Source organism: Rhinolophus hipposideros, assembly GCF_964194185.1.
Source record: "Rhinolophus hipposideros genome assembly, chromosome: 5".
NCBI classification, from domain to species: Eukaryota; Metazoa; Chordata; class Mammalia; order Chiroptera; family Rhinolophidae; genus Rhinolophus; species Rhinolophus hipposideros.
In genome coordinates, this window is record NC_138051.1 from 46198057 (window position 1) to 46225397 (window position 27341).

Consider the following 27341-nt stretch of genomic DNA (forward strand, 5'->3'; position numbering starts at 1 on the left):
AGAAATATTTACTATTTAGCCAAACAAAGCAAACACTCTAAAGTCACTCTCTACTGAGATGAAGTGAGTCATGATATAAAAAGGGAAACCTCAAACAAAGCATCTATGCAGCTGTACTATATTTTCCTTATGACTTCCCTGAGTCAAATAATCTTTAAACAAGAAAATATGGCGAATGATACAATTCAACTGGAAAAGAATAATTCCTAAATCATTAGATTTTCACTACAAGAATCAAGAAGAGCTGACTGTATTTAGTATCAAACAAGAGAATTATTTGAGAATGAAATATATCATATGCATATAAAGTACTCTAGGATAAAGTATATTAATATCACCAATTCAAAAGCATGTTTTTACTTGGTTGGTTATTGCATCCAGTTCAATAATGCAGCCAGGTCGAGCAGTAGACTGTTGGCTCACAATGTTAAATACTTCTCCAATAAGTTTCTGGAAACAAAAAACACATAATGTTGATGATTAACAATTTATGAATCTACTGCCAAGACGACACAGCGTCTCGGACATTAAAGTCCCCTTCAAATTCACTGATTGAAAATGACAAAATAGTCAAAGAAACATTCCAACTTTTGTATTCATTCTTATTCTCATTTTTAAAATTAACTAAGCATTTAGAAAAATCTATAGTGTCTTCATAAATAGTATATAACTTCCAGGCATCTAGTTCTTTTAACATGTCTTCATTTTGCAACCTTAAAGCTCCAGACAGACATTTTGATAATATTATTGAACAGTTTGCTTTCATTAATGCCAGAAAAATATAATTATAATGAATTCTGTTTTTAGTATAAATGAAATATTTAAACTTAAAATAATGTCAGTTTTAATATATTTACTTTCAATTTGCAATACTTTTCAATTACTTTAATGTTGTGGGGGGGAATTAACCATTAAAAACATACAGAAAGCTATGATTATAGGGCAGACTTTCTCCTTTTACCTCGAGTTCCCATATGGTTCATCACGGCACTGTTGGATCCTGTCTATCTGAAATGTTGGCATTTTGTTCACCATGGAATTTTTGCATTAATTTTGATTGTTTAAAATATTGCATTAAAATGGTATTTATCTTAATTACTGTTGTTTGACACTTCCTTTGGTTTTTTATCAGCTGTGAGTGCCTCACTCACCCTAATTCCAGTCCATCTGGAAGAAATATGTCACTAGGTCTAATCTCACAAAACTGGCTTGGCCTTAACCATGTGGCTCTTCACCTGGAAGCAGTTGGCTTAACACAACAGTAGAATGCCTACTGGAATTACAGCACCAGCTGGGCGACAATGCCCTAAATTGTGGAGTGCTGTCCTCCAAGCTGCAGTATATACCTTAAACTAGTGGTAAGATGCCATTTCCTCCACAGCTAGGTCTGCGAATCGAAGGGTACAGGTAGGAGTAACCCCTCTCTCTATTTCACCTAATAACCCACCTATAGAATTTTTTATTCCTGTCCCCACAGTCTTGGGCGTGATGTGTCTAGAGAGTACTAGTACTCAAAAAACAAATACTTTTGTCTGGGAAAATATAGTTCCATTATATTGGAAGCTAAGACTGGCCCTTAACTATTCTGAACTCATGCTCTTTAACCAACATGCACAGAAGAGTGACCGGTCAGTATAACTGATCTGGTTACTACAAAATGAGGACAAGAAAGACTGTGCCTGAAACCCAAGAAATTCTTGGTACTGTCATAATCTATTTAAAAAGAAAGAAAAAAAAAGCTGATGGGAAACAGCAGCAACTCAAAAAAGACAGGACCTGGATCATATGGGAAAGTTTGGGCCACTCCACTGTGTTTAAAAAGAAAAAGAAAAGAAAGAAAAAAGACACCCAAGGTACTGGTAAAAGTGTAAGGGAATGTGGAACTTGGTGACGAAAGGAGGCCAAGGCTATGATGATTGGATGTTAGCTTTGTGACTACCTATGGACACAGGGGCTAGGACAGCTCTCCTTTATGTTAATTGTTTCTTTTTTTCCTGATTTCCTTGCTGCACTTTCTTTGTTGCACTAATGGTACAGTAACTACAATTTAGGTTCCAAGTGGGATTATGACTGAATTGGCACCATTGCACAATGATACAATACCAAATGGGAATCTGTTTCCCCTGTATTGGAGATCAAAGTTTCTTCATCTAAAGAACAGGAACAGATGCTAAAGGGCAAAAAGAGTGGACTTTTTTGGTTATTCTTTATTTGCATCTAACCCTTGATCCATTCTCCACCCTCATCTGCCTTGTTCTGTGTCCCCAAGAGGCTGACTCCTGGACTGTATCACCTAGCTTCTACGCCCTCTCCAGTTTCAGGATGAATTCAGTCACTGGGAGCAGTGGCCAGAGGAAATCTCGGAATTCCTTGTAACATGAGGTTCTGCAAGCCAAAATGGCTCAAGGGAGGCTGGAGGCTCAAGAGACTTTGGAGGTTCCTCTAATCAGAAACAGTCTCAGAGACATAGAGGAAAAACTGAGTGTTGCTAGATGGGAGGTGGGGTGGGGATAAGGGGGAAGGTGAGGGGATAAGAAAGTGCAATCGGTAACCACAAGATTGCCACGGGGATATGAAAGTCAATTTGGGGAATGTAATCAATAATGTTGTAAAGATTTTGTAGGGTATCTGATGGACACTTGTCTTATTAGGGAGACCACCTCAGGGATGATGTAGATGCCTGACCACTGCACTGTACACCTGAAGCTGAAGCGGAACGATAATGAATGCCAACTACAATTTACTATATATTACATATATACATATATACATATATATATATGTAATATATACGTATATATGTATGTATGTATGTATGTATGTATATATATTCACAAGAAGTGGAGTACAGCATTAGGAATAGAGACAGTGGAAATGTAATGGCTGTGTGCGATGTCAGAGGGGTAGTACATGGGGGGAGCGGGGTTATCACTTTGTGAGGGGTATAAATGATAAATGTCTAACTATTACATTGTTTTGTACACCAGAAACTAATAAAAACAAATAATAAATAAACAAACACAAATATATTATCTTATAGCTCTGTAGCTCAGAAGTCTGACATGGGTCTCACTTGACCAAAATTGAGGTGTCAGTAGAGCTGCCTTCCATTCTAGAGGCTCTAGGAGGAGTCTTTCCTTTTCCTTTCCAGCGTCCACAGGCTATCCATATTCCTTGGCTCATGGCCCGTTCTTTATCTTCAAAGGCAGCAACATCATTTCTCTGATCATTCTTCTTTTGTCACATCTCTCTCAGACCATAGCTGGAAAAGGCTCTCTGCTTCAAGGATTTGTGATTAGAGTGAGTCCACCTAAATAATCCAAGATAATCTCCACATTTCAAAGTCCTTAATTCACTCACATCTGCAAAGTCTCTTTTGCCATGTGAGGTCAATTATTCACAGGTTCTGGGGATAAGCACAGACATCTCGGGGGAGGAGAGGAACATTATTCTGCCTACCAGGGTGATAATGGCTTCATCCTGTTGCTGGACTCTGAGAGCTTTACTATTATTCCTTGTGGGTTAACCATGTGCTCACCTCTGTAAGTTTCACAAAAGTCTCCTCAGGTAAACCTTTATGGGTGTGATCTGTTTCCCACCTAGGTCCTGACTGACACAGCAACTAAGTCAATAGATTCCTGGCTGTTCCCTGCAACTACCAACTTCAATGCATCCTAAAAATTAGCCACTTTATTGCCCAGCCCCAAAATTTTCAGTGCCCCTCAATCCACCTCTTGATCCACAGAAAATTCAAATCTTTTCAGCTGTTTCTCATGGAATTTTTTAAAAGTTAGCTTCTTTCAGCATCTACTAAGAATCTCATTTGAGGAAGAGGACAGCATGTGACAACTTCTTGCTACATTTCAAATCACAATCAGTATAGGAAGTAACTGGGAGAACTGCTCCTCTGACTTACAAGAAAACAAAAAAGATAAGCAGAGAAAATGGAACTTGACAGAAAGCAACTGCGTTCTCTTAAAAATTTAAGATCAACAATAAGGGCAAGGCTACATTTTAGAAAGACAAAAATCTCGGAATTCCTTATAGCATGAGGCTCTGAAAGTTAAAATGACTCAAGGGAGTCTGGAGGCTCAAGAGACTTTGGAGTTTCCTGACTATGCAACTGCTAATATAAATGATGAGGATAAAATGTTGGTTAGTATAGTGGGTTAAACAATGTCACCTCAAAGTTCATGTCCACCAAGACTCTCAGAATGTAACCTTGTTTAGAAATAGGGTGTTTGCAGATTAATCAGTTTTAAGATAAGGTCATATGGGATTGGGGTGGATGCCAAATCCAATGACGGGTGTCCTAAGAAGATGGCTATGTGAAGACAGAAGCAGAGACTAGAGTGTTACAGCTTCAAGTCTAGGATCAATGTAATTCACTATGTGAACCAAAACTAAAGAAAAAAATTACATATTATATCAATTGATACAGAAAAAGCACTTGACAAAATTCAATACCTAACTTTAAAAACTGTGAAAAAAAATAGAAACAGAGTTGAACTGCCTCAACATGATAAAAAGCCTCTACAAAAACCCTATGGCTAACATTCTACTTCACAGTGAAAAACTGAATGCTTTCCCTTTAAAATTAGGAAAAAGGCAAAGACGTCCAATCTCACCACTCTTATTCAACATAGTGCTGAAAGTTCTAGTCAGTGCAATAAGATAAGGAATAAAGATAAAAGGCGTAAGTATTGTAAAAGAAGAGATAAAACTATTCCTATTTACACGTTTGTCTACATAGAAAATCCCAAGAAATCCACAAGAAAAAACTACAGCATGTGAGTTCAGCAAGGCTGCAGAATACAAAATAAACATACAAAAATAAATTATATTTCTAAATTCTAGCAATGAACACATGCACAGTGGAATTAAAATATATTACCATCTTAAATTGCTAAAAAAAAATTTTAGGTCTGAAACTAATAAAACATGTACAGGATTTGTATGCTAAAAACTACATAAGAAGGAGAGGGGGTTAAATGAAAGGGTAGTATTATTAGGTGTTTACATTACATTTGAAGTAATTACTATTATTTGAAAATCAATTGTATTAGGTTAAAGATGTATATTATAAACCCTAGATGAACCACTAAAAACAAAAAAAAAAGGGAGTAGCTAAAATAGAAGTGTGAGAAAAACCTGAATCAAAAAGGAGAGCAAAAAAGAGGGAAAGTGGAAAAAAGAACAGGTGGGACAAATAGGGAAAAAATAGCCAGATGGTAGCCTTAAACACAATTACAGTGATAATGACATTAAAAGTCAATGCTTCCCACCCCAGGTGGAGCCTAATTCCCCCTCTCTCTTGACTGGGGACTCTGCATAGTGGATTATGATGACTTCTTTCCAAAGAACAGATCATGACAGGGTAGGAAAAAGGAAGGTAACTTTATAGCGGAGAAACTTGGCAAACACTACTTTGGACCAATGATCAAGGTTAACATCACCAGTAATAAGTCATGCTGATAGCATGTAATCAACATATAATGTGATGAGAAGGATACTTCACATCTGTGTTATTCTTCCCCCAAACTCATTAATCCAGGCTCACCATGAAAAAAAAATAGCAGACAAACCCAAATCGAAAGAAAATTCTGTTAAATACTGACCAATAATACTTAAAACTGTCAAAGTCATGAAAAAGAAAACTGATAAAAACTAAGAAAATTTCACAGATCAGAGAAGACTATGGAGACATGATGACTAAACATAATGTTTTCTGGATGAAATCCTAGAACACAAAAAAGACCAGTCTGAGTGGAAAAATCAGTTAAGTCTTAATAAAGTCTGGAATTTAATTAATCATATCATACCAATGATGGTGTCTCAGATGTGACAAATATATTCTGGTAATGTAAGATGCTAAGAACAGGGGAAACTGGCTGTGAGGTATTCTGGGAACCCAATTTCTTTGGAACTTTTCTGTAAATCTAAAACTATTCTAAAATTAAAAGTTTATTTAAAAATTAACTTAGGCATTGAATAAATTTTTGTTTTCAGAGTACAGAGGTAAAGGAAAAGATAAGATCATTAACAGAAGTTGATGATTTAATGTTAATAAAGTCCAAAGAATAAAAACTCAATTTCTACTTTTTCTCTCATCTCCCATTGCAAGAATTTAGCTTGCAAAAGTAGAAAGAACCAAAAATTTTCTACAGTGTTACCTTTTCACTTTAAAAAAAATGGAAAGTTTAAGAAAAAAGTACATTGCTAAGGAGGAAGTAGAACCCCAGGACAAATAAATTCCAAGAATATGTCTGACTGCTGTAAATGAATTTATATTTTCTGGAAAAATAATGCCCAGGTTAGGGAAATTTTGCAAATGAGATCAATGTACTACAGAGGATATTTTCTGAGAAATCCTGGGGAATGCCATAGCCAAAAGACTAAAAACAGGCAAATGTTCCAATTTTCAAAAAAGAAAACAAGAAGAGCTTGATGTCTATTTAGCACAACGTTTTAGTCATCAGGAGACATCAGGGTACATACATTCAACCTACTATATATTACTCATAGCATACATATTTGACTTCCTTTTTTTGACTGCAGAAGATTTGGCAGACAGAAGATTTGGCAAAGTACATAACAAGCTGTCTCACAGAAATCCTTAACACAAGCTGGAGAAATATACCAGACAATAAAAATGGAGAAAGATTTTAAATGTGTACTACTAGGCTTTTTCTTCACTTCTGTCCTGTTTAATATTTTCATAATTGATTTAGATGAAGATGTAGATACAATATTCATCAAATATGCTGGTCCTATATGTTATAAAACAATAACAACAGAATCTGGATTCAAAACAATACTAAAAAGTTGTACTGTTAAGTTGAGCTTAGCAAGATGAAATGTAAGAGGGAAAATTGGCTTACATTCGGGCCCCAAACTCAAATACAGAATGGCTTACTGGCAGAAAAAAAACAAAATTAACTTTGCAATATTTAATGAAAGTCAGCTCAGAATGAATCAATTACATACAAAGACTGTGGTGTAACTGCCAAAACATAGTAATAACTAATGAGAGCGACCGTAATACTTCTTTCTGTATTCTAGTGATCTTACAATGCCCAGAGGGGTACAGACAAACTGAAACCTGCTAAGAAGAGTAATCAGGGTCAAATGTAAAACAGAGAAATTTATGAACAGGGGGGCAGCAGGTCTGGCCTGAAGAAAAAAGGTTCAAGGGTTACAAGATAGTTATTTTCAAATATCCGAGGTGCTGTCATATGCAAGGAGTCCTAGACTTATTCTAAATGGAACTAAGACTAACAAATAAAATTTAAGGAATACAAATTTAATTTCGATAAAATAGTGAGGGTAACTCAAAGACAGAATAAGCTGCCTTTAGAGTTGACTTTCTCTCCTTGGATGCCAGATGACAAATTGGTAGGAATGTGGTAAAGGGGAATAAAGCATCAGATGGCTGGTTAGACTAGGTGACCTTTAAGTATCTTCCAACTCTACTGGTTTTCTCACTGTTTCTGGAACAAGTCTTATTTATAAATGTATTTACCTATATCCATACTTATTTTCAGGCCACTCTCTCACTCAGACAAAGGCAAAAGATCTGTCTTTCTAAATCTTATCCATTCATTACAAACAAACCCAAATACTGTCCTTAATAGAGACTTCTATGCCTACCCTAAACTGGTATTTCTCTTCACTGAATTATGAAATGCTTTTAGTGCCATCTGTTTGACAATTAATTACATACCACCCTCAGATACCTCTTCTTCTGTCTTAAACTGTTATTTAACTTTTTATTAATAATTTCTCTCCTCAACTAAATTAAAAGCTCCTTAAAGGGCACAAAATAGGCATTCATCAATAGTCTTTGGTTTTCAAAATTGGAAATATTTTTATTAGAACAGTTGTTTTATAAAGAGGCATGTTTTTAGAGGTAAATAGAAAAATCACAATTCAAGTCTGGATATTAACTAATATACATGACTTCTAGTTCAGATATAGAACCAGAATGATATACTGCCATCCACTGACAACGTATTCTAAATATAACATTTTTTTTAAGTAGTGAATTCAGTTCAGAAAAGTTCAAATTTTCTAACATAAACAGACTTTGGTAAAGCTGCCTTAAAACCGTTTTTGGAAAAAAAATAAACAAAAAACTGATGTATTCCAGAATTGTACTATGTAACTTCGCTAATAATTGTCACCCCAATAAACTTTAATCCAAAAAAAAAAAGAAATGATATTTTATAGAAAGAAAAATTTGTTTAAATGTCAAATATATTATATGTGTGTGAGATGTGTAGACTGTAATTTTGATTCATGAACCTCCACACAAATTAAAAAAAACAAATTTGTCATATACAGCCCAGAACATACGTTCACTCCCTAAACACCAACTAACAAAGATCCTAGACAAATAAAAGAGAATTCTTTATCATCTTAACTATATTAATAAAGATTATGAATACTTACCGAAGATTCTGGATCTGACAATTCATCCAATAATTTCCTTGCATCTACCACAGCTTGATAGAGTCTCAGATTTTTGCCATCAGAAGCAACAAAGCAAGCACTTGCAGAATTGCAGTATGTGCCTGAGAAAGTAAACACCTGGCATTAAAATGTAGTTTATTTTTATTATTGGCTGAATTATGAGAAACAAATATTCACTTTTCTTTTTAGGTATAACCATGGTCAAGAATCAAAATTAAACAGACATAACTGGACACAAAATTATTAGCAAAAATTTAAGAGAAAATAGGAGAGGGAAAAGATAAAAACAAACTTCTAAAAATTCTAAACATAAGTCTGGTGCCTACATTCTGAGCACTTATGTAAAATCCTCCTAATAATGACAAACATAAACTATTTTGTGGACAAAAAAATAATAGTTTAAAGCTTTTACTAAGTTCACAATTAAAATGAACACTTACCAAGACAATAGCTGGGAATGAGAGTTGGAAGCCAAGCTACATTAGAGAAGGCAGAAGTATGTAAAGAGTTAATTCGAGCCAATTCTGATACTCCTCCAGTGTATGACAAAGGTCCTATTGGGTCTACACGCCACAGAATAAGTTCACTGTAGATTGCATTTGGGTCATGAAATGTACGCGTGGCAGCATTTCTAAGAGGTTGTTTCAAGGAAACTTTTGTATGTTTTACAGGATCCATTAATCTATTTAATTTATTGTCTGAGTCCCACTGACAATCTGATTCAGGAGTCAACAAAGCATTATGATGAGATGATGTCAGTAACAGTGGTAAAACTGAATGACATGCCAGGTCATTGAGGTGAAATCGATGACCACAATATCTAAATTTGTGAGATACGGTTAGAACAGTAGTAAAGGCAGACTTATCTGCAAAAGTGACTGCCCACTGATTTAAAGAACCATCTATGTGTTTAGAGACCATCATTACTGTGGGAGATAGAATGTTCATATTTGTACTGTGTGATCTATAGTGTGGCTGTGACCTGTGAGGACTGCCTGCAGCCATCATCTCTTGGTGTAAGGAAGTGGGGTAAGAATCTTTCGTAGCATTTATGCAGGCATACATCATGATGTTTTTACTAAGAGAGCTTGCGTCACCAGAAGGAAATGCAACAGGAATCCGAGAAGAAAAAGAAACCTGAAAAACACAATTGTATGATTCAGTATAAGTAGTCTGCCTCCTCTCAAAGTCTTCCAAAAATACTTCTATTTTCAAAATGCCAAATCTCAGCTTCCTAGCAAAAAGTATCATTTTCAACCTTTTATGGTCTAATCCTTTTCTTGTATTTATGTAACATCACATCACTATTCATAGCCTAAGAGAAGACTGAAAAAAAAAAGTCTGAAGTGTCTTGCCTGTACATATAAGTGACCACAACCACAAATCTAAAGTTCAAAAAGATAACAGATAAAGGTAGCTAGATTTAGTTAATAAACTGGGGCGGGGGATGGGGGAGCTCATTCTAAATCACATCGTGCGGTAAGCTTTTTAGCTTTATTCAAAATATTGCAAAAAAAACCAACACACCTATTCAAATATTTAGTATCACATTTCAAAGCCAAATTCATTTTACTATAAATTAACCAGGTTTGTAAAATTTGTGGTTACTGATCCCCTTTGGTAGCAAGAATAAATATTTTATCAGTTGCTTATCAAAATCTTTGAGTAATTCTGAAAACCTGCTAAACCTGCATAGCATGTTTCCTTTTATATATGTGTGTATGTGTATACATATATGTAATATATGATGTAATAATTGCTTTATCAATATAATATACCTGGACTTGTCTAAATATTCCAGGATTATATTCATCCAAATACTTTATGTGCCACACTAGAAAGGTACCATCTACAGGGTGTATAGTAAAAAGCATGTCAGGATTCTTATTCCATTCAGTTAGCAGCATTTCAATCTTCCGATCAAGCAGGATGGTAGGCAGTGGCATTGATATACTAGGTCGTGAATAGGTTCTAGGACTTCCCTCTCGTTCTCCATCTTCATGTTCTGATGATCCTGTACCTGCCTCAGATTCTCTGTCCAGGGATAATTCTGAATCAGAAAATAAATTTATCAATACATACTAATAATACTATAAAAATTCACTGACATACTAGACTGTAAATAAATAGCATACCATCTTTATAAACTATACATCCCTTTTACAATTTATGGTCAGGTAAAAAAGAAACAAAAGAAGGAAACTTTTCTGGTCTGAATTCTAATTTGTTACTTTTAGATAAAATCAAAATTTCATTCACTCTATCATTATTATTACCATAAGCAAAGCCTGTTTTCCCCTAACGTATATGGCTTCCAAAGTAATGCAGTACTCAAACCAATATGTTATAGCAAAGCATACAGAGTTAAATGATCGATGGTTCATAGTAAATAGTCAGTATTTGCAGAATGAATGGAAAAGTTCAAAGGAAAGAGAGCAAGAAGGATTACAAACTAAAAGTAACACCACAAAAACTTGTGTCCTTGAAAAACAAAAATCTGAACACAGGATACCAACCATGGTCTAGTTTCATATGTAAACCCCTCTCCTTTTCCTCCTGTGAGTGCTCCTCATCTTCTCCACCTGCATCGTCGATTTCATGATCTACCTGCTTTTCAGATAGTTTTCGTAATTGCTGCATAAATATTTCAGTAGATGATGTAAAATGAAATTCCTTGTTGTTTAACCAGTGAACTACAAAGCCCCCATTTCCATCATCAATGTTAAATACAGTGCCAACCAAGACATTTGGAATATCTGTGAAAACAAAAAAGATAAGATTTCAAGACAAATTTTTTAATTCCTTTAAAAATATTACAAATGCTTATAAAAACCAGTTCTGTACTTACACAGAAAAAGTGCAAACAACAAGTCAAAGTAACTCTAGCAGGATTTGTAAAAACTTTAATTGAATTTAATGATAAATGTAAATATTAAGAACTAATGGTGCAGACTTATATGGAATTAAATTATTAATTTAAAAACCAACTACACCAAATGTATGAACTTTTATTGAACCCTGATTTGGAAGACTTATTAGTCTATATATATATATGAGTCTATATTTAAGAAAAAGTACCTTATATTCCTACTCCAATCAAGAAGTATTTTAAAAGAAAACATGGAACATTAACATAAAATAAAGAATAGGTTATAAAAGTAGTCCCACTTTTCTATTTATTTACTTTATTTCAGTGTATTCATAGAGAGAAAAATTTACTATCCTTTACCTGTGGCAGGATTGATGCTTGCTGCAATGTGAAAATGGCACAGTGCATTTGCATGGTGGGAAATGTGTCTTTGAACTTCATGTGTTGCCATCTGGTCAGGCATTAATTCGGTGTGAGTTACAAGAACAGAAGACCTCCTTTGTCCTTTTCTTAAATTTTTCAAATGGTGTATTGTCTAAAATAAAAAAAGTAATTGCTAAATCCAACTCTTGAAAGTCTAACAGGTCTCAATCGAAGTACTTTTGACTTTAAGGATTTTATGATTCTTCTCTCTGCAAAACCTGATCATTTTAAATAAAAGTCTCTTAACTACACTAGAAGAATTCTGAATATATCCTCCATCGCTCTTGAATATTTTATACTTTAAGGCGGAGTAGTTGCTCAAAAATACTTGTTCATATTATCTACAGAAACCCCTATTAAGGAGTTCAAAGTCTAGTTCTTTCAGAATATCCCAGTACTGAGATGAAACTAACTAGTCGTAACAGAAGAAAAAAAATTCCAGAATTTTCCTATCAGGAAGAATATTTCTCTCCAAAATTCTCACTTGAAACTAAATAGTCAACCAAATATTCAAATATATGATCTCTATTATAAAGAAGAAAAGAGGGTACAAACATACAGAATAACAAGGGGAATCTACTTAGATAAGAGTGGCCAGGAAAGACCTCATAAAAGTATTGGCCAATGGGATTTGTTTAAATTGAGATAAGTCTATATGATAAAAATTCTCTACTAGCACACTAGATCACCTGAACTATTCTGACACAGGGCCCTATCACTCAGCATGATTTTTTTCTCCACACCATAACCCTGCCTCATACTACTCCTTTGTTCTGTCACTTAACTTACCCCCTAACACCATGCTTTATAATAACTTCACATTCTTTTCCTTTGTTCCTCACCTCCAATCAAATAAAAATGATCCTCTCAAGAATCCTCTCAATTCTTCCTCCATTAAAGTAACATATCTGGTCCTTCCTTTTAATTTCCACAACCCTTTATCCTTTTTCATAAGGAAAACGATCAGTTCTACGTTATGTCCACTATCTCTGGTCTCCCTGCTATAGATGCTTGTTTCTTTGATAATAGTGTTAAGATGGGTGTTAAAGACCTCCCATTCCAAACTGCTTATCAAATTATTTTCACACAATCTTTGACATTTATCGTAAGTTTTAATTAGACTGGCTAATATAATACTGACTATTTTCTCCTAGGAACAAAATGTATAATTTAAGCATATGTAGAATTATATAGGTATTGCAAGTAGGAGTTTCATAGGAAAGGATATCAGAAAGCAAAATAGCTCATAAGTCAGACCATTAGACTTTTTTTATTAGAAACAATTTTAACATTACTAATTAACATTAAAGTATAGCAAAAATTTCTTAAATCACTGGTTATATATGCTTACTTATATTTTTGCTTTTATTTTATATAGCAGTTAGTAATTCAATTTAACAAACACTTGAAAGCAATATATTAGGTACCACAGAAGATACAATGACATATAAAAGGCCTTATTTCCCAAAAGTTCTATGTAATTTAAAGATAAAATATGAAGTGTGATCACAAAATACGGTGAATGCTTAACTTTTAAAAAAATTATTACAATAAAAGACACATTGCCATTAATCCCCCTCAAAATAAACCCCCTCTATTCCAACACACTTATCCCATCATTCTTGCCACTTTCTGAAGCAGTTCTGAAAGTCCTCTTTCGTGTCTTCAGTTGCGCTGTTGTGGCTGCCTCAATGTCCTGAATCAATTCAAAACATTTTCCTTTCATTTTGACTTTGGGGAAAAGCCAGAAGTCACATGGTGCCAGATCCCGTAAATAAGGTGGATGAGGCACACCGTAATATTTTTATTTGACAGAAGTTGCCATACCAGAAGCGGTGTGTAACCGGAGCATTGCCATGAGGGAGGATGAAATAAAGACACTCACAAAAGAGGACTTCCAGAACTGCTTCAGAAAGTGGCAAGAACGATAGATAAGTGTGTTTGGAGTGAGTGGGAGTATTTTGAGGGGGATTAATGGCAATGTGTCTTTTACTGTAATAAATTTTTTTATTTAAACATTCACTGTATATTTTGATCACACCACATATGTTACGTAAGTATATATAAATGATTTTAACTATGTACTAAATTAAGTGTTGTCCCACAAAATTTCAATCAGTATCAAACAAAGTAAAACATTAACTGTTTTGACTTCTGCTTTTAATTTCATTAATGCTTTAAATGTTGAGGGGAAAAAAATTTATAAACAGTGCCCAATCACAGCTAGTTTCAGAGCAGACCTACTTTATATAAAACTTTTAAGGACCACATCCTTAGCCAAATCCAAAAATGTTTTTGCTTGCTGAAAGAGCAAAGCCATTTTGTCTATGCAACCATTAAACTATTAATGTACACATACAAGGTAAAAGTATTTACCTTGTAAATACATGTACAAGATATTTCTAAACATTAAGTATAAAAAGCAAGTTATAAAACATTAAAATATAACCTCAATCTTGTAAATACAATATGCATATATTCTTTGTGTAATAAAAACAGTCACATAAAAATTTAAGAAAATTAGTAATTTAGGTGTACTAGAATAAACTTTTATAATGTGTTTATCTCATTTTAGTCCCTAATCATAATGGATACAATAGATTATAGTATATTATAAATAATCTAATTTCTTAGAAACACTTTTATTTCATATGTATTGCACTTAGAAACTGGAAAATTATTTCACTTTCAAAATATTAAACGATGGAAATTGTAAAGCAATTAAGTTCACTTGCATCTAGTAGCTTAACAGCTTTATTCTTAAGGATCAAAATAGTCATTTTTAATTTGACCAAAAGTAAATTTTAATCCTCATGAAATAAAAGCAAAATGTTTTTAATTACAACTAATTTCAAGGAAATGTAAAACAACCTTTACATGTTTTACTAATCAAAACTGCTTACTCCTATAGATTTTCACATTTGACACACAAAAATGAAAGAATTAAAAGTATCTCATTTACCTAGACTACTTGACTGAGATTATTACTACCCATATTTGGCTTCTAAGTGACATAAAATGAGTCATCTAACAAGCATAAAATAAGTCAGACTTTTTTGCTATTAATGTTATCATTACATGTAACATGTACACTCTCTGTATCTATTTATGAATTCCTACAAGACACATACATCTTCAAAATTCAATTACCATCTTTAACAATACAGTACCTCCAAAGCATGTTGTATTCTGTCTTTGTGTCTTCCAGCGTAAGTAAGGTTGCTGGCAATGCTGGAAGTGGTCGTCTCACAAATCTGCTCACCCAAAAGACAGTCTTCTGGTAATAAGGTTTCTGCCCAGAGCCGGCAGACACCGTCGTGGCATGAAGTTAATAACACATTACACACAGAACCTCTAATGACAAAGAGAAATCAAGTTACTATGAATATCAACACCATCAATTAAAGGCTATTAGTATCTAGATCTTCACATATAAAGATGACATTAGTGCAAAACTACCAATATGATCTATGTGTACTTATTTTTCCAATAATGGTAATGGATTCCCACTGACTATTTCATACTCCCATCAAACCCCATTTCTTACCTGCTCATATTTGCAAGGTGGGAGTTTGGATATAGGGCTGCAGTCGGTGACTAGAAAATAGGAGCAACCTAACTGACCCTGACACGCACTTTAACTCATTAAATCATGCCTTGGACAGCTAAGCTAAATGGCAGTATAGTGTGCTTCCAATTGCTTTAGAAATAACATTGTATGGAAAAAGAGTGGTCAAACAAAGAGCTTGAAATCACACACAGTATTGCTGTGACATCATAAAAATTAAGATGTGATCTTGAAAAAGGAAACAGAAATTAATGCCCGATTACACCCATACTGCTTGAAAACTAGGCTCTGGAGGAATACTTGTTATCACCTAAACAAAACAAACTGAACAGCAAAAGAAAACCTAATCATTGCAAATTATAGAATGACCATAATAAAAGATGATTAAAAGTAATTAAACTATTAATATATAACTTGTGGCAGTAAGTTGTATCATTTTGCATTATCCCGCTTGTAACCTAAATGGTTACAAGTAGGTAAACAAATGAACATCTTCATAATAAAACTATAAGAATAATTTCAAACTATAAGTCAATTTCTATTAAGTTAAAATAAGCAAAACTGTCACTGCATCAAGCAGCGGAACTAACTGCTCATTTTGAAAAACCAAAAAAATCATTCTCCCTTTTAAAAAATGCTTACATAGAATCTGAGTCAAAGGTAAAGTGCTTTGCAAATTTTTCAACAGATGCCAATAACTTAAGAATAAACCTTTTATTTAGATTCCAAAAATGTATAAATTCCCCATGTTATCATTTACTGAGCACCTCTATAATGGGTGCTGCATTTCCCATCATTGTAAACAGCTCTCAAATATATTCAGCAGATATTAAAAAAAACCTCCCTCAAGAATGAATACAGATTTCTAAGCAAGCTCTTTTAGAATTGAATATGTAACACAGGAATCATTTGTATGAGCTGTTTTGTCATTGACCTAATCTTCTAAATACTTTCAAAAGACGCTGTAACAATAAGGAAAATTTTACAATAATAAATCCTTTGAGAAGATTCTGTTGACAGCCTTAAGAAAAATCTGGCCACTTCATTCACTGTATATGACATGCTTTCCCACCATGTGTATAACTGACAGTTTATTACTGTTTTATCTCCCATCAATGTATGCTTTCCTATTACTTGCAAACATTTCTTTCCTAGAATCTTCTACTACTGCTGCTACGACTGCACATACTATGTGCAAAGGCCTGTACTAAGCATTCATGTGTACTAACACGTTTGAGCCTCACGGCTCCCTAAGGTAGGTAGTATTACTACCTTCATTTTACAGAGAGAAAAACGGAGGCATAGAAAGCTTAAGAAATTTAGTGACGAGCTCATGAAGCTAGTACCAACAGCAGGATCTGCCTTCAGGCAGCTGTCACCAGAGTCTACGCTCTTAACTACCACCAGTCAATGCAGTAAAAGGACCTTTTTTCACTATTTTTATAAACATTTAAGTACACAAGCTGAAATTACATGAAACATTTCTCTAACCTGGGCATATACTTGCTAGTTTTACGCCATGAGAAACCTGTCACAGTTCGAGGATGGGCCAAGTAAACAAAGGAAAACTGGGTAGATGCCTGTCTGCTTTTCACTTCATGATGATCCTGAGGTATAATTGAAGACTTCCATCCAGTCATAGGATACCATACTTTCAAAAGACAGTCATCCTACAGAAATGCATAGGTGAATATAAAATTAATTTTTACACAGGCAATATTTAAGTGGTTTGAAGAAGCTTTAAAAATTAAGCTATATATAAAAAACTAATGTGTGACCTATATATAGTACAAAACCAAACCTAAAATTATATTTATTACTCTAAAGAATACTTTCTTGAAAAATACATGGACCATGTATTATAAATCTTCTCTGCATAATGGTGGTTTTCAAATGTAGGCTGATGCCAAATTCCGCCATTGAAATATACATGGGTAACTGCAAAGAAAAGATTCTGAAACCAAAAGCTAGCTCCTTGGATAAGATAAAGATAAGAAAGATTCCATGTTATCAGTCACAGGTATCATCCTTTCCTTTTTGAAGGGATCTGCAAGGGTAAAACGACCCCTTTTTAAATACAAATTGTTTATTATTCTAAGTCAGGAATCAGCAAACCTTTCCTGTAATGGTAAGCCTTGTGAACCAAACACCCTGTGACACAGACTTTTGATTTTGTCCTACAACCCTTTTAAAATGTAAAAACCATTCTTAGCTCAGGGCCACAGTTTTCAGACCCCTACTCTGAATGATGAGAAGGTATTTAGGTCGTTGTCAGGAATCACCTCTGTGCCCATTTAAGATATTTACAGGTATAACAAGAAGCACTGACTTTATCATTTTACTTAGTTCTAACAATTTTGTTAGAGGTCTATATAATTGCATCTTATTTAATAGAAACTATGTACTTTATTGTATTCTATCCTCAATGGTGAAAACTGCATTAAGGGAAATAATAAAATGTTACATTTACGTAAAAACTTCAATCCGTAAGAAACAATGAAATTATGCATTCTTGAAAAGTATGTATAGGTCCAAATATTTTTATTTAGACTAAACAAAATATTCTATTTTTTTTCCTTCTTGGTACTCATTCTCAATTTATACTGCATAATGTATGTTGCCAATAATGTTTCACTTATTTGGATACTTGAATTATACAGTGAATCTCTTTAAGAGCTTGCTCTGATATAACAACTTAACAATGAATATACTAACTGCTTTCCTCCAAGTACCTTCTTCACCTTAGCTTCATTTTCACCTAACCAAATTTACTGCACAATCTGTGGCAGTGGTTTCAGGCTATGTACCATAAAAATCTTAGACGTACCTCAGAGCCCCTCAAAAGTCATAAAGGACACGCAGAGACCCTTCACAAGCAGGTGGCATTCTAGCCCCTTCTCCCATTCCCACCAGCCTCATCGTCAAATGAATAAGTCCCACTTTCATCTGTTACTACCTAAAACTCTAAAACCACACCGAAGTAAATCAGAAATCATTAATAGAAAGATAGCTAGAAAATTCCCAAATATCTGGAAACTAAACAAAACAACTTTCAATTACAAGGGAAATATTCAAGTATGTTGAACTTAATGAAATTTAAAGCATAACATCAAAATTTGGGGGATGTAGCTACATTATGGCTTACAAGAAAATATATAGCTTTAAGTGCTCTATCAAAAAAGAACGGTTTTAAATCAAGTCTAAGCTTCTACCTGAAGCAGCAAGTAAAAAAGGAGCAGTGAACCCACAGTAAGGAATGTAAGTAGATGTAAGGAAGAATGGAAATCAATGAAATAAAATATAAAAAATATAGAGATATCAGTGAATTCAAAAGTAATTTTTTGAAAAATCACTAAAATTGATCATCTTTCTAGAGTGATCAAAAATATTTAGAGAGAAAACACAAATTATCAAGACATGACTACAGATCCTACAGACATTAAATGAGTAATGAAGGAATATTATGAAAAATTTTATCCCAATGAATTCAACAATATAAATGGACACATTCCCTGAAGGACAATTTCTAAAAATGACAAAGGAAGAGATAGAAAACCTGAACAACTTCACATCTATTAAAGGTGTTGAAATTCCAATTTGAGATCTTTTCATCAAAAAAATCCTAAAACACTAGGCCTAGATAGTTTCATTGATGAATTTTACTAAACATTTACAGAAGAAATAGCACCAATTTTACACAAATTTTTTCAGAAAATTGAGGAAATTGTATAAGACATAAGAAAACTGTAAACGAATATCTTTTATGAACATAGAGTCAAACATCTTTAATAAATTATTAGCAGATCTAATCCAGTAATATGTTTTAAAAAAAAATCATGACCAAGTGGAATTTATTCCAGCAAAGCAAAGTGGGTTTAACATTTGTAAAATAAATTACTGTAATTCACCATATTAACAGAATGAAAAATAAAACACATATAATTATCTCAATACAGTTGCCCCATAAACAACATGGGAGTTAGGGGTGCCAAACACTTACTACCGCTACTCAAAAATCTGTATGTTACTTTGACTCCCCCAAAACTTCAGTCGTTCCTTACTATCCATGGAGAATTGGTTCCAGGTCCCCCACCCCCACAAAGATACCAAAATCCATGGATGCTCAAGTTCCTCATATAAAATGGTGTAGATCAACGCATACAGTCGGCCCTCCCCATCCACAGATTCCCAACTGCAGATTGAAAATATACTATTTTCAATCTGTAGTTGTTTGAATCCATGGGTGCAAAACCCAAGGATTTAGAAGGCCAACTGCGTATTTATTGAAAAAAATCCTCATATAAGTGGACCCATGCATTTCAAACCCAAGTTGTTCAAGAGTCAACTGTATATGTAGAAAAAGCATTTGACAATAGTAAACGTTAATTCATAGGGGAGGCAGAGCTCTCAGCAAGCTATGAATAGAAGGGAACATCCTCAACTTATTCAAGTACATCTACAATAAACCTACAATTTACATATAATTGTGAAACACTGAATGCTTTTCCCATAATATTGGAGGCAATACAAGTATGTCTGCTCCCATATATTCTATTCAACATTGTACCAGAAGTCCTAGAACTTGCAAAGATTGGGTGCGGAGAAAAATAAAAGTTATATATATATATATATATATATATATATTAGAAAGGAAGAAATAAAATTGTCTTTATTCATAAAATCCTAAGGAATCTACAAAAAAAGCTAGAACTGATAAGCAAGGTCATAAAACTAAAGATCAAAATTCAAGTAGCAATTCTACTTCTCTGTGCAATAACTGGAAATGTAATTTGTTTAAATATATTTTACATTAAGACAAACTTAACAAATTTTATGTACAAGACATACACTCAAAACTACAAAACTTTGCTAAGAAAAAGATGACCTAAATATACCCCGTTCATGGATTCGAAGACTGAATGTAACTGATGTCAATTCTTCCCAAACTGATCTACAAAGATTCAATGTAAACACAATAAACAATCACATCAGGTTTTCTTGTATAAACTGACAAGCTTATTCTGAAATTTGAATGTAAATCAAAGGACGGATACTACCAAAAATATATTTTAAAAAAAGAACAAAGTTAGAGAACTATACTACCCAACTTCAAAACTTACTATAAAGGTACAATAATCAAGAGAGCATATTATTAGCATAAGGATAGACATATACACCAACTGAACAAAACAGAGAAGCCAGGAACAGATTCACATATGTATGAAAAATTGATTTCCAACAAAGGTGAAGAAGGTAATTCAATGGAGAATTACCTTTTCAAAAAATTGCCACTGTAATATCTTGATATCCGTTTGGAAAAAAATTAACTTCAAACCAAATACAAAAAACTACCTCAAAATGTAAGTCAAAACTATAAAACTTGTAAAAGAAAAGATGATATAATATCTTTGTGACTTTGAGGTAAACAGATATTTCTTAGATCTAGGACACAAAAGGCACAAACCAGCACAAAAAATTAATAAGCTGGAGCTCTTCAAAATTAAAAACTTCTACATGTCAAAAAAATACTGTTCAAAAAATAAAAAGGCAAGTCAGAGATTGGAAGTAAACATCTGCAATGTATTGATCTTTCAATTATGCAAGAATATATAAAAAACTCTTACAACGCAATAATAAATGAGAAAACCAACCCAATTTTTTAAAATGGTCAAAGGATGAACAAATACTTTACAAAAGAAATTATACAAATAGCCTAAAAGCATGCTTAACATTATCAGAAGTAAATGCATATGAAAACCAAAATAAGACACCGCTACACAACTATTACAATGGGTAATATTTAAAAGGCTAATGGTACCAAATGTTGGCAAGAAAGTGGAGCATTTGAAATTATTCAATTGCTGGTGAGCATGCAAATTGTATAACTTTAGAAAGGGTTTGGCTGTGATGCATTTATACAATGGAGTATTAGGCAGCCATAAACAAGCATGAAATCTTACCATTTGCAACAATATGGATGGACCTAGAGAACATTATGTTAAGTGAAATAAGTCAGACAGAGAAAGACAAATACCGTATGCTCTCACTTATATGTGAAATCTAAAGAAAAAAATAAATGAATGAACTAACCAGAAACAGTCTCAGAGACATAGAGGAAAAACTGAGGGTTGCTAGATGGGGTGGGGTGGGAATAAGGAGGAAGGTGAGGAGATTAGAAAGCACAGTCGGTAACCACAAGATTGTCACGGGATTACGAAAGTCAATTTGGGGAATGTAATCAATAATGTTGTAAAGATTTTGTAGGGTATCCGATGGACACTTGTCTTATTAGGGAGACCACCTCAGGGATGATGTAGATGCCTGATCACTGCACTGTACACCTGAAGCTGAAGCTGAACAATAATGAATGCCAACTACAATTTTATATATATAAAATTATATACATATATATATACACACACACACACACACATATATATATATATATATATATGGTTACAAGAAGTGGAATATAGTATTAGGAATAGAGACAGTGGAAATGTAATGGCTGTGTACAATGTCAGAGGGGTAGTAGACGGGGGAGGGAGGTTATCACTGTGTGAGGGATATAAATGATAAATGTCTAACTATCACATTGTTTTGTGCACCTGAAACTAATAAAAAAAATGTTAAAAAAAACAAACTTACATATATCAAAAAACCTCCAAAATTTTAAAAAGTAAATAAACTTGGAAAAACTTTTTTAAAAAAAGGGTTTGGCAGTTTTTTGTAAAGTACCATATGACCACCAATTCCACTCCTAGGTATTTTTTACCCATGAGAAATAAAAATACAAAGATTTGCAAATAAATGGTGACAGGAGTTTTATTCATTTTAACCCAAAACTTCAAACAACCCAAATGTCTATCAACAGATAAATGGATAAACAAATTGTGATATAGCAATTTGTGTGATATACAAAGCAATAAAAACTACTGATGCACATAACATGGAAGAATCTCAAAAACATTACAGTAAGTGCAAGAAGTCAGACACAAGAGTACAGACTACAGAATTTCATTTATATGAAACTAGAGAAGAAAGCAGAGCAGCTATTTATTATCTGGCATTAGGGATAGGAGTGAGGATTAATTGGAAAAGGTAAAAGAAAACTTTCTGAGTAATGGAAATGTCATATAACTCGGTGGTGGTGATTATGTGAATTTATAAATTTGTTAAAACTCAATGAACTGTACACTTAAAATATACATTTTATTTTACATTAATTATACCTCAATAAAGTTAATTATAAAAAGGAAATAGGACAATATTTATGTACGGGATTTCATTTTTAATGGCAATAGAAAAAAATTAGAACATTAATGTTTAATTAATAGTTGTTTGGTTAAGTTAAATTATGGTACATTCATTCACCTTTAAAAAGAATACAGATATATGTATACTGAAACTACAAACTATCCATGATATATTAAGTGAAGAAATCAGCTTAAAGAATATGATCTCACTGGAGTATATGTGTACATGCACATAAGCACCAAAAAGTCTGAAAGAATATATATTAAATAGAAAACAATGGCCTTGGGGGTAGGGCTATTTGGCAGAGGATTTTCATTTCTTTGCATGTTTTTTGTAATGAACACGTATTATGTTAAAAAAAAAAGTGAACATAATTCCATTTAAGGCGGGGTGATAAGACAATCCTTAAATAACCAAAACACTGAATCAAAGAACAGAGATGCATCCTCAAGAGAAGGAAAAGCTTCGGGGAACATTCTACAGCCTTCCTGCCAAAATCACCAAAATCCTGCCAAAATCCTTCAAAAATTCTTCTCATCCTAGCCCTTAGAAAGACCAGTTTTTCACTCAAAGGGGTGAAAAATGTTTTTGGAGTAAACAATGTTTTAAATCACTTTCAAATTTTATGAAATAACCAATTGTTACAGAAAGTGTTCAGATATAACCTTCATGAACATAAACAGAATTTAAATAAACACCTAGCAAGCAAATCCCAAAGAATAATTCTTGACCTGAAGATTTAATCAGATATATCTTGCAGGAATAAAAAGTTCTTCACTAGGTAAGACTTCAAGCTTAGATAAAAAGTTAAAATACTCTTATTAAAGCCCAAGAAAAATTTAATTTACCACACTTAAAAAAACAGATTTACCACCAAAAGTGCTCAATGAACTATAGTATTAAAAATCCTGAAGGTAATTGGATTTGAGTCCCACAACACCTAAACTGAAATCCTGTCATGTGTAGCAGAGGCGGTGGAAAAGGCCTTCTAGTGGTAGATCACACAGTTACCATCTGTTTCATCAAGTCAGAAAAACTTAACTTTATTAACAGAAGCAGAACAGATTGTTGGGGGGGAAATGCCAACATTACAAAGTTAGTTTCTGTTCTTTTTATCAAGAGGATCTTAATTACATGTGATATTGCATCAAAAACATGAGGAAATAATAAGCTTTTTAAATCCAGGACACATCTTATTAACCCCCAAAGGACCTTTACCCGTAAGGCATTCTTATTATTCCGTAAGAATTATGAAACGCTTAGCTCTTAGAATCAAACATAAGAAACTTCGGTAAACATTACTATGAATGAAACAATACTCAATAATCAATTGCTACAGTTGAGTGGAAAGAAAACTCAAAGAAAGAAGATATTAGGCATTATGGAGTATACAAGCAGACTGCCTATGAGGTGCTTAAAAACTAGTTGCCCCATGTAAGAGAATGTGTCTCATTACTTATTTTCTTTGAAACACAAAGGCATCTTTCAGATTCATTAAGGATGAAAGTTCAAATATGCATAAGATGATCAGACAATGAATACTGATCATCTCACTGGGTAATTAATAGTTTTAAAGTACTAAGTGACCCTGTCAAAAGACTATATATACTGAAATAGTCTCAAAGTTCAGCCAGTTGGGACACACCGCTGAGGCAAACATCACACGAGGGTAAGCCAAGGGAGATCACCAGAAACATTAAAAATATATGAGGAAAATCAACTACAGAAAGAGAAGAATCTAGAAAATAAACAGTACTTTTTCTAAGTATTTTAATAGTTCGTTTGTCTCATTTAGGGAGGAATAGGCATTCTGTAATCCATATCAATATACTATTCTTAATTCAATCCATTTACATGTACTTCAATATATTTCATAAGAACCAATTATATTACATTTGATCATGGTCCAGATACAGATTTATTAAAGACCCAAATCTTACTCTGAGCAAAGTCAATGGCTTTCAGATTCATTTCAGACTTAAAAAATCAGTCTGTAGCATAAAAATGGATAATGATGTGCTATTAACTGCCGCACACGATGGAATGGTCACATGATTCATTCAAACAACAAATATTTATTGAATGCAGCCACTGTGTGAACTGCTGGGGATATAGGTGGGACAAGGGAAGAGACAGACAATAAAATATATTGCCAAATTACACAGGGCTTATACTCTAGAAGGGAAGACAACAGTAAATAAGGACACAAATTATTATTTTCATTATAATTATGGTTAAGTGCTAGACATGAGAAGTTTACTATGAGAATATTTAATTGAGAGACTTGACCTTGTCTGGGAGGTCAGAGGTTTCCTTAGAAAAGTGGTATTGAAACAGAAGATGGCCAGGCAAGAATAGGGAAGGATGAGCATTCCCTACAGAGAGAATACCATGTACAAAGGCCTGAAAGCAGTAAAAAGCTTGGCATATTCAAGGCTCTGAAAGACCATCAGTCAGCCTTAGGTGGGAAGGAGCTGGAGAGGTACATAAGGGCCACACCATACAGCAGAGCCTCACAGACCACGGTAAGGATTGTAGTGTTTATCTTATAAGCAACAGTAGTCATGAAAGGATGGTGCATAGGACAGTGTGGTATATTCAGGTGTCCCTAGCCACTGTTTGAAGACTGGATTCAAGGATGGTTGCAAGGCATCCAGTTAAGAGATAACTGCAAAGGGTCCAGAAACAAGAAAATGCTAACTTGGGTAGAAGCAGTGGAGAGGCAGAGAAGCGGACTTTACCCCTAAAGAACTTAGCTTCTTTCTATGATCTCTAAGATCATTAGACTCCTATGATTCTAAAAGCATGTAGTTTATATTTGAATTTATGCACAAACAGGTAGGCCTAGCCTTTCTACACTAGTTCAAACTGTTCTCCTGTTGTTTTCTAGATCGTTTGAAATAATTATAACTATTCCCTCCTTCTTGAATTTTGTTTTCTCTAACGTCATTCTCCTGGTTCTCGTTCTATCTCAGTGGTCATCCTTCAGCATCCTTTGTATACTCCCCGTTTGTTTTTGTTCTTTTTCCTACTTCTTAATTTTTAAGGATTCTGGGACTTCATCCTGAGCCCCATTCTCTTCTCCACCATACATTTTCTCCCTAATTGCACGCAGCCTCATAACTTTAAACATCATTTTTTGGGCTAATAAATTCAAATTCTGTATCTCCAACTCTGACCTCTCCAGGAAACTACTGACTGACGACCTTATCCTATCTGACCTGGAAACATCTCACTTTGATCCAGCCACTATACTAACAGCGTTCGGCTGTTCTTTAACAACCCCTGGTAATTCCTATCAGAGCATTTGCACTTGGTGTTCCCTTGGCCAAAAATACTTTCGTATAAACTTCACACAGTTGTCTCCTCCTATTAATCAGTTCTCAGGTTAAAGTGATTTCCCCAGGAAAACCTCTCTAAAGATCACCCACTCTAACAGACACCAACCCACTGTGTGAATCATTCTGTATGAATTTTCTGGGTAGCACTTATTAACACACAACGCTCTTTCCGTCTTTCCTCACTAGAGGTTAAGTTCCGTGAGGACAGCAACCTTGTCTGTCCTCTTCAGCACGAGACTGCCAGCACATAGAACAGTTCAGGACATACTGTGGTCTTCAAAAAACAGTTTGCCAAACTCGTGCAGGTTAATTTCAGGTAAAATTCCTAATTATTAGGTTGGTGCAAAAGTAACTTTGGTTCAAAAGGTTAAAAATTGCAAAACCTCCATTACTTTTGCACCAACCTAATAGTTTTCCCCATAAAATGCACTGGCAACTATAGAGACACATATGTAAAAAAATATTGTATAGTATATATTATATATATTAGAGAGTCTATCATGATGAGAATCCAACTATGAGATTCTTGTATGCCTTACAAATATAGATTGCCAGAATTTGAAATGTATTTTCTTTGACCAGTTCTATGACAAAAAGTGTATCAAGACTATATGTATATATGTAAACACACACACACACATACAATGTAAAAGTGTATGTGTTAAGAAAAACTTAAGTGCATACAATACCTGCCCATAATCATAGTGCCATTATCTAGAAGATGGTAGTAGGAAAACATGCTTCAGATGACGCACAGTTTGCACAGCAATATTTAAGCTGATGTCAGCAATGACTGTCTGGGAATATTATAAAGCTGCATTCCAACATGAATCTAGAGTAGTTTTCTGATCACACTGATTGGTCCTATATCAAATTACTATGGCTTTACTTCTTAATTTATGGACTTAAATTACGGACTCATTACATCAAAGAACTAACTTTACTAATCATGCATGACTATATGTAGGTAACCCTAAGGTAACCCTAAGAAATATGAGTAGCAAAAAGAACAAACCTGTGGGTAGGCAGGTTTTTTCATGGCCAAGTTTTAGGAGTAACAGAATGCTAGTTTTTGAAGATCAGAGCTTTAAAGGTGACTGCCTAATTTTTTTCCTGTGATTCTGGTAACAGTTTTTCCTTTATTAACCTTGCTTTTCAGACATGATGGGAAACTCTTCAAGCATCTCTACATTTTATCCAGTTTTTTTTTTCTTTTTTATTTGTAGGCCACTGAACTGGCTTATCAAAATGTTCAGGGTTTTGTTTTTAAAATCTAGTTTAATTTTCTTCCTTCTAATTTATTTGTTTTATCTGTATTATTTTCTCCTGTTTTCCTTTGGCTCCTTACTTTCTGCCCTGACAAATTGTTTAGGTAGCTCTATTATTTGTGAGAGGGAGGAGGAGGAGAAAG

The 27341-nt window shown here is 33.9% G+C and overlaps 1 protein-coding gene across 7 annotated transcripts in view; it reads right to left on the bottom strand.

Annotated features, from left to right (window-relative positions):
* Positions 1-27341, bottom strand: part of DMXL2 (Dmx like 2) — a 121985-nt gene that overhangs the window by 56966 nt on the left and 37678 nt on the right. For all 7 annotated transcript variants that reach the window (XM_081049104.1, XM_081049100.1, XM_081049103.1 and 4 more), the window contains exons 7-14: positions 16824-17002; positions 14935-15118; positions 11702-11876; positions 10989-11228; positions 10251-10522; positions 8913-9609; positions 8452-8573; positions 361-450 (exon numbers count right to left, since the gene is read on the bottom strand). In XM_081049104.1, coding sequence (XP_080905230.1) covers positions 361-450; positions 8452-8573; positions 8913-9609; positions 10251-10522; positions 10989-11228; positions 11702-11876; positions 14935-15118; positions 16824-17002 — 1959 coding nt within the window. The remainder of the gene's footprint in view (positions 1-360; positions 451-8451; positions 8574-8912; positions 9610-10250; positions 10523-10988; positions 11229-11701; positions 11877-14934; positions 15119-16823; positions 17003-27341) is intronic.